Genomic DNA, 8,785 nt, shown 5'->3' on the forward strand with positions numbered 1-8,785 from the left:
ATTAAAACGTTTTGAAAATATGTAAATACTAAGAATCCCATTACGTATTCGATTTATTGTCATTAGCTAACATTAAATTTTATCAATTTGATATATGTCCCAAATTGAAATTTTTATATGAAAAACTACACAAAAAGCCAAATATTTCAATACTTCTAAAATAATACATACATGTATTAAAGATTTTATTGTTAATTAAAAATAAAGTACCTAATATTTTCTACACTCATTCAGTGAAGAAAGCCAATGTAAAATTTTAATGTGAAAGAAGATTTAAACTAAAACAAAGCTTCAGTTTCCTAAATTTAACTATTTTCTTGGATTCAAAATATAATCCTTATATTTATATTTGAATCCTAATGAAAAATGACATATAGCAAGAAAATTCAGATGATCATATCTTCATTTGGTGTCAAAATATCTTTCAGCCATTTTTTCAAAGCACTTTTGCATTAGCGTTTTAATCTAATCCGTCATATACTTAATTAATTATAAGTAGACAAGTACATGTCATTTCCATATCTTCGGTAATTATATTTGTACACACCTAATTGACCGTACAATAACGCAATTAAATGCATTTCGAATATTATAATCGGTATAAAAAATGCAGCCCAATAATTGACAAAATTGCATTCATGATCATGGTCTTGTCTTAATTGGCAAGATCACCGTTACAAACCGATTTAGCAAAAAATTTCGCGGTTTCAATCCCTCCTTCGTTTCGGTTCCGTTTCCGAGAATAAATGGTCGGGATAGTGGGAAAAGCGTCATTAAACGTCAATTCGTCGGTACTATAAAAGCCAACCGGAATTCCCAAAACAGCATCTCAAAATCCACTTCGGTTCAGTCTTCTACTACCACCAAAACAACGGGTTTTGTCTTCTTTGAAACTAATCTATCTGATTAACCACGATAAACAATATGAACATGGTGAGTACCAATAGAATAACAATCTTTATGATAACTAAAATTCATATTTTTTCTTGTTCAGTTCGTAGTTTTGTCTTTCGTATCCGTTGTCATCTTCAACATCAACACCGCCTTCGGTCAGGAAATAGTGCAGCAACCCGCCGTTGTCCAACAACAACCCGCGGCACAACCCGCCCAGGATCAAAATGGTGGTCCAAATTATCAACTCTCTGGTACCTTCTTGTTGGCTCCATCCCAAACTGTTATGGATCCCGTTTACGTTTTACCAGAAAACACCACCGGTCTCGTACAACAACAGCAACAAGCCCCCAGTGTTCCCTACATCTTGGTACCTCAACAAATACAAACACCATACATGGGTCAACAATACCCTCAATTCTATACCATTCTCAATCAACAACAGGCTACTCCAGTTTCATATCCTCAAGTAACGCTCGCTTCCCATTATGACGCCGGGGCTATCAACAAACAAATTCCAGCTGCACCAGCTGTTGGATACTATCCCCAATTTGTACAAACTGCTGCCCCAGGATCTTCAGGAAATCCACAACAATTGTTCATTGTTCGTCAAATGAAACCTGGTATGAACAAAGTTTACCCAGCAACCCCCGATGCATCAGCTACCCCTTGCCAACTATTGAGACAAAACGCGGCTGCGCAAAACCAGTTTGTTTTGGCACCACGGCAGTAGAGACTGACATAATTAACGTTTTTACTCATAACAACGTTCTGGTCAACTAGTTCTGCCTTTCTTCCCATGTATTGGTCCATTTTGCAATATCAGTTTTATGGCATTGGGTGGAAGAGAAGAAATTAAATCAACAAGTTTATAGAGGAAGAAATAATTGGAACATTGTAAAACGTGAACCACCCTCTTAACGAAATTTGAAATGGACAATGGTGGAGAAAGGCTCCAGAACCTACTTGTGATGTAAAGATGTTAATGTGAAATTTAAGTAGTAAAGATAAAAATGTGTAATAAAAATTGTAAACTTGTATCAAAAGTAGTAAAATAAATAAAAATTAACTAAACCATATTATATACATGTTATTATTGCATTTTCCATATACCCACTATTGCAAAACAAAATGGCAAACAACTGGCATTATTTAGAACAAACAAGATGGTACAGTTATCAAACAAAAGCAAAACAAACATATTTCACTAAAGTATAATATTTTATCAAAACTTCTTGAATATACCAAATTATTATGACGATTTATTTATTTACGTCTTTCGTACGTATAAAAAATTGTGTACCAAACAAACAAATAATTCTTGATAAACAACAGCCTGGTTAGCAATAAGTTTCGTAATTAATTGTTTACTAACAGACGATGGTAGAAAATTGATTTTAGCAAATCAATATTGCCAAAAAATGAATTTCTGTAAAATATCAAGTTCAGTCACGTATTATCCAAGTCTAATTAATTAACGGGCCTAGAGTACAGCCTTAAATACATTAGAGGCTCCTACGTTAATATGTTTGTTATTTATTTAACCCCAGCAGTAAAAGAAAATAAGATAAACAACAGATACAATTCTAAATTATTTTACTACATAAAATAATAACAATAAAAACTAGTTCTCTACTGTTTTTCTTATTTGCCAAGAGGATAAGGAAAAAAAGAACTCGCCGAGACGATCAACCCTCAAAAAGCTTTATTTAAAATTTAAGTATATGTTTAATTGCACAGTTATAACTTAACAACATTATCTTAAAAAATTCACCCTCCTCCTTTCTCATCCGGGCTTGGGACCGGCAATGGCGGAGTTACAAATCTTTAGTAAGGGTTAAATTCTAATACTCCCCTTTAACCTTCTCAAATTATTGACAACCACTTCCGACCTCGCTGATGCATGCCTCTACTACCTGGATAACCACAATTGGCTGAAAAGGACCTTAATTATTGATCCTATAACGACCTAAGGAAGAGGGGTTTTAGTCGGTAGATTTGAGGACATATTCCTCTGGGATCTGACACTACCCAGTCGTACAGACGGCTGGGTATCTTTCCCCTCAAAAAAAACCCTAATACTCTGAACTGATGCTGTCTAAAGACCGTTGTCGATTGCAGATGCTTCCTAACGTTTTGCTAGCAACGAAAGCCTTTACCAGTTTCTTTACTCTATCAATTTATTTACATTTATTTTAAATTTCCGTAAAGGAACTTAATTATCATTCTTTGAAGATGGTTTCACATTCGATAAAAGACATAATATCATAAAGATACAGTAAAACTACTCATCATTTTTCTACAATTATTACAAAGAATGTTTACAATATTACCTATATTTTTTGTATAGAGATACTGTTATTTCTGCGACAACATTTGGTAAATTTTACCGTTTGTTTTATCTGCGTAATATGAAATCGCAAATGACACGCATGTGACATTAAAAGTAATGACTTAATTCATTCAATAACGTACGATATCTTAATTGATCATTGAACCGTTATCAATACTAATTTTAGAATAATTTTGTGGTTAACCCCTTCTTCATTTCCAGCTCTGTTTTCTGTAATAAATTGTGAAAAATGTGGAAATTTTGTCACTCAATTACTTATCGTCAATTGAGAGTATAATCAAGTGTTTCTAACAAATCTGCGTTTTATTTTATATCTTAGACGAAATGAAGACAGTAAGTATTTATTTATCATGGTTTTCTTTAAAGATTTGTTGATGCTTCATCAAACTATTTAATTTAAAGATTTAGAATTAGAACTTTAAGTAATGTGTAGTGATTGGGTCCTCATTTTTTTTTAATATAGCCTTTTTATTCGATCATGGTAACGTGCCTTTCACGTCGAGGTTAGCTACGCCGGTATTCGTTTCAACAAGTCGATATCCATATATTTAAGTGTACCTTGCTGGAGCATACGTAATCCTAAAACGTAGCACTGTACTACAGATGGCGTTTACCGCGCCGTTTGTGGTATTTTCTAAAACGCGCTGTTAAGACAGCAGGTAAAAGTTGGTCTGTGTTCTATCAGAGCTGTCTGCGACGCGCTGATGAGATCCGAAAAGATCGAAATCGCGATCCGCGTCTGCCAGTTTCGACAGAATACAGACCACTTCGAATTATTTTATTCGATTATGGTAACGTGCCTATCACGTTGAGGTTAGCTACGTCGGGATTCGTTTCAGCAAGTAGATATCCGTATATTTAAATGGACCTTGTTGGAGCATATGTAATCCTAAAATGTAGCATTGTACTACAGATGGCGTTTACCGCACCATTTGTGCTATTTTATAAAGCCTTTTGTTTTTAATTATCATATGATTTATTCTGTGCTTATAAAAAATATGAAATTTCTATTTCAGATTTTCGCATTATCCTTAGTGATAGCCTTATGCGGTGTAAGTGTTCATGGCCAAGACGGTTTCCTGCCGAATTACCAGTTGTCAGGAACGTTTCTTCTGGAACCATCCCAGACTGTAGCATTCCCTATGTACGCTCTACCGCAAAACAGTTCAGAATTGATTCAGCAACCTCTTGCAATCGACCCATCAGTCTTTCAACAACCTGCATTCTTTATACCTCAAGCCCCATCTATGGGTTACCCTCCACAAGGTTTTGTACCCATCAATCAGTTTCCAGTTGCCCCACCTCAGACCTGGCCCGGCATTCCCAATCCCCGGGCAATTGTTCCATCCCCGAACGTGAACTATCCTTATCAACTTGCCCAAGCAGGCGTTCCAGGATCTTCAGGACAACCACAGGTGTATCTTTGGCAACCTACAGCAGCTCCTGAGGGAAACAAAATCTACCCAACCGCTGCTCCTAAAGCTGCACCCCTTTTGCCTTGCCAGCTGCTAATGCAAAGGATGATGGCACAAAGTCAGCCCGCCTTACCTTCAGGACAATAAAGACAGATGGGACGTTGTTGTTTTCATTCAGTTTTCTTCATTATTCGCTGTGATTGTTTATTGATAATTAAGACACAAAATAAATGATAGAATTACGTATGTTAGTGACAAAAATTTGAAATAAACGTATTGCAAAATGAGATGATTCTTTTTTCAAAGTCACCATAAGGACAAACAAATTTCTAAATGTGCATTGGGCAGTACCGCTTTTTGAATTTTTCTGACCAAAAGGGAGAGCCTGAAACTCTCAAATAATACAAAAATGATAAAAACAAAAGGGATATTTAAAAGAGGAAGCCTCACAGAAGTCAAAAATCGACGTAGTATCAGGAAACAAGAGATTTAGATAGACAGTAGGACAAAAAGAATTGTTGTAGATAATAAAACAAAAACGCAACGACAGTTTTTGATGAGCCAGGAAATCCGTTAGCTTTTCACGGTCATCGTCCTGAATAGTATACTTTTCTGGACTTATGGGCAGTAGTCAACTGTTATAAGGGTTATTCTGATCAAGAAAAATTAGATTGAGAAAGCTTAGTGTGCTTTTCAATGGGTTTACAAGGAACGCCAAAAAAACTAACATCTACTTTTCGAAAAATCACTCTTTTTTTAATTTATTAGAAACAAATGAGGATCTAGGATCTAACTGGTAGATTAAGGCTACTGAATTCGCAACTTTATTTAGGCATATCGATTCATAATTAGACTGTGTATTTAAAGATTTTTAGGGCGTCTTAAAACGGACTCATAAAAATATATTGAATATTAATTATGTAAGTAAAAATATTATATAAGATATATGGTTTACAGTTGACTGATTACGAATTTGTTATTTTTGTAAGTACATACATGCATATACGTATGTGTAATACTTTCGTTCGGTGAAATAGTAAACGTTGGTTTCAAAGCAAATAGCAAACGATTTCTTGCACAAAATTAACGCAAAGTTGACCCTGAATTCTATAAAAGTAGCATTTGGAAGTGGACAAAATGTTACTTACTATGTACTACATTATTACGTTCGGCCACACCTTGCTGTCTACTTTATTCTATCAACTCTCTTGAATATTACCAAGTGTTTCTAATTGCGGGGTCAGCAAAAATGCCATTTAACTTACGGATTTCCTTATTTGTTGTTATATTGTTTCTTTTTTTATAATACCAATCCCTAAATTACATACCAACCGACTTCAATTTCTTCGTATTCATATTAATAACGGTCAACAGAAACAATATTTAAATTTTTGAATAACAATAGAAAGTTATTCAATTGTTAAGATGGAAAAAAAACAAATTTCCATCAATGACTTATTCTGAAATGCATTGGAAAATTTAAATTTTCGAAATTACCCACATTTTGTAGAAATAACATGAGCACAAGGTTTCGACGCGGACGTGTGTGATACTACTTTCACCTAATTAGTAAAAACAAACGAGTTTGTAATAAAAATAATTAAATAACTATTTATTAAGTAAGAAAATGCATTAAAAGTACAAAAATTACATATTGACCTAGCAACAATAACGTATTATTATACGTTACTTTGGAAATTGTAACTGTAACCGTCAGGCGACCTATTCAAAGAAAGTTTACCAGGGGGATAGAACCTGTGGGGGGCAGGTGTTGTTGGTTCGTACTGGGGAGGAGGATTGTATTGGGGTTGTGGAGCCGGTTCAAATTGCTGGGGACGAGGGTTGTACTGGGGAGGTGGCGGATTGTATTCTTGTGGACGGGGGTTGTACTGTTGGGGACGTGAGTTATATTGTTGTGGTGGTGGGTTGTATTGTTGTGGTGGGGGGTTGTACTCGTCCTGGGGCGGCCTGTAATCTGGGGGGTTGTATTGCGGCAGCGGCTTGTATTGCGGTTGGGGAGCTACGGGCAGTACAGTCGGTATGGGTTGGGGAACTCCGTCTCCTGAAGCGATGAAACCGTGCTTTCCAGCGGTGTAGGAGATCGTTCTTGTTTGTCCCGAAGGGTCTACATAGGAGTATGTGCCTTTCCGGCTTCCGTCTGGAAGACTCTCTTCTTTGAACTGGACTCCATCCTCTTGTTTGTACTGGGCACCAAAGGAACCATCATTGCTCTGATAACGTTGCTCGCTCAGGATGGCGGCTGTCCTGGGGTCACCACCATATTGTTGGGCACCCACAAGGGCAACCAGAAACGCCAAGCAAAACTAACAAAACAAGAATGCTTTTAGAAATTTTACCTTTCTAAGTTATCTATCTACTCGCTCTTCAGGTTTCTTACAAAATTAAAATAATTCAAATCGTGTTTTGTATAGGTACCTACTTAAATCGATAAAAGGTTAAAATGCCGGTTCTAATCTTCCTTTCTACGATACAGCTTTAATTACATTAGCCAGATATGTACATGAATAACAATTGCGATACCTTGACTTGTTTAAAATGTATTTTCTGTAGCTGCAGTTATTTACTTTCACTTTACACAATAAAATTCTAGTCAAAGAGCAGGAGTGACCAGGTTTTTTTTTTCTTCATTTGTGAAATGGACGGCGCCTACATGTGAACGAAAATTCTTTATGTGCTGCATATTATTTTTATTTTTTGCTTTACTAGGAACTAGTCGTATGACATTGATTGCTCGAGAGAAACAAAGAAACGACAATAGTAATTGAAAGTTGCGATGCGATTGTTATCACTGGTTGCTGTTTCTATTTCGATTCGAATTTGTTTCGATTTGAATTTGTTTCTGTACAACTCGACAAAACAAGAGGTGATGCATTTTTGTAAAAACAAAACATCATTTTATTGCTTCATTTCGATTGTTTTATGTATTGAAACTTAAAAATTTGATATGACATTTTTTGCATGTAACTAATATTAGGTAATGTTATACTTATGAAAAGAAGGACATTCGTCAAGGATTATAAAAAAATTGTTAGTTAGATAAAAGTTAATTATAACCACCTTTTTTCAAAAAATAAAGAAAAAGCAAAATACTGAAGCACCATGGGCCTTAGATTTTTTGAACCGAAACATTTTTAGGATATCGCCAAAACAAGAAAGTAAATAAAAACTTACAATTCTATTCATGTTGCTGTGCTGTTCGGTCACCATTCACCAACCTATACTGACCCTGCCCTGGTGCTGTTCGGATTTTATACCAACATGGTAACCTTGGCAACTCCGACCCTGGAGTATGCCTGTTGGGAGTCACCGAACCCTCCCACAGGGCACTTCCTTTTGATTTTAATTTATTTCAGGAAGGAAGCGAATTATTTAAATAAGACAGGAACCGAATCCAGTTTCATTTACCATATACAAAACAAATCATTTAATTCTGTTCAATAAATCTTAAGATGTTGGACAAATAATGTCATTCCAACATTAAATTTTTAACGTTTTTAAATTAATATCTAATCTGTTAAACTGAACGGACTTTTCATTTTCTTTGTGACTAACAGTTAAGCAATTATAAACTCATGAAGATGATAAGTTTGATATTACAATTCACCGTAACTGTAGTGAGGTAATTATTGATTGTTTACAACAATTAAGTGTTTTTTTAATTAATATCTTTATGATATTCATCATTTGGTGGCCAGTCTCCACCTTATCTAGCTAATCATTTATAAATACCACAGTATAACAAACGATTTGTAGTCATATTTCACCAAACATACGAGTCTCGTCCCTTATCAGTTGATCCACTAATTTTATTTTATTAATTTTTTGGTTATATTACACATAAAAGTAAAAATTAAAAAACTAAAACAAAAGTGATATTCTAGGAAACAAAAGAATGCTTTTTCCTTTAAAATTTATTCTATCGCTGCGTTTTTGCATATTAACTAACTTCCGACAATAGTTTGAGGTAAACTCATATATTTTACAGCTGAGATTTTAATTCTGTACTGCTTTTGCAGGCGATAAGCAATAAAAATCCACAAAAACATTGTTGATTGTATTTATGTAACAAATAGACTAGATTAGATTAGTCTCGATGTAGTTTTTA

At 34.9% G+C, this 8,785-nt stretch overlaps 3 protein-coding genes across 3 annotated transcripts; 2 read left to right on the forward strand and 1 right to left on the reverse strand.

Annotated features, from left to right (window-relative positions):
• The first annotated feature begins 561 nt into the window (after positions 1-561).
• Positions 562-1,897, forward strand: LOC108733445. The gene is made up of 2 exons (XM_018464622.1): positions 562-933; positions 995-1,897. The coding sequence occupies exons 1-2, from the start codon at positions 925-927 to the stop codon at positions 1,622-1,624; spliced, it is 639 nt and encodes a 212-aa protein (XP_018320124.1). The 5' UTR covers positions 562-924; the 3' UTR covers positions 1,625-1,897.
• Positions 1,898-3,493: 1,596 nt separating this feature from the next.
• On the forward strand, positions 3,494-4,827 carry LOC108733447. The gene is made up of 2 exons (XM_018464624.1): positions 3,494-3,577; positions 4,261-4,827. The coding sequence occupies exons 1-2, from the start codon at positions 3,569-3,571 to the stop codon at positions 4,804-4,806; spliced, it is 555 nt and encodes a 184-aa protein (XP_018320126.1). The 5' UTR covers positions 3,494-3,568; the 3' UTR covers positions 4,807-4,827.
• Positions 4,828-6,247: 1,420 nt separating this feature from the next.
• LOC108733444 (extensin) lies at positions 6,248-7,909 on the reverse strand. Its single transcript, XM_018464620.1, has 2 exons — positions 7,852-7,909; positions 6,248-6,983 (listed from the first exon to the last, which is right to left on the reverse strand). Exons 1-2 carry the CDS (start codon positions 7,885-7,887, stop codon positions 6,339-6,341), a joined length of 681 nt encoding a protein of 226 aa, XP_018320122.1. The 5' UTR covers positions 7,888-7,909; the 3' UTR covers positions 6,248-6,338.
• Positions 7,910-8,785: the final 876 nt, after the last annotated feature.

Source organism: Agrilus planipennis, unplaced genomic scaffold (genome assembly GCF_000699045.2).
Source record: "Agrilus planipennis isolate EAB-ADULT unplaced genomic scaffold, Apla_2.0 scaffold49, whole genome shotgun sequence".
NCBI lineage: Eukaryota > Metazoa > Arthropoda > Insecta > Coleoptera > Buprestidae > Agrilus > Agrilus planipennis.

Bases quoted from the DNA above. Each gene is read 5' to 3' on its own strand.
- LOC108733444 (XM_018464620.1), bottom strand. From the start codon at position 7,887: ATGGTGACCGAACAGCACAGCAACATGAATAGAATT. The intron at 6,984-7,851 runs GTAAGTTTTTAT...TTGTTTTGTTAG, and splicing joins ACAGCAACATGAATAGAATT to TTTTGCTTGGCGTTTCTGGT.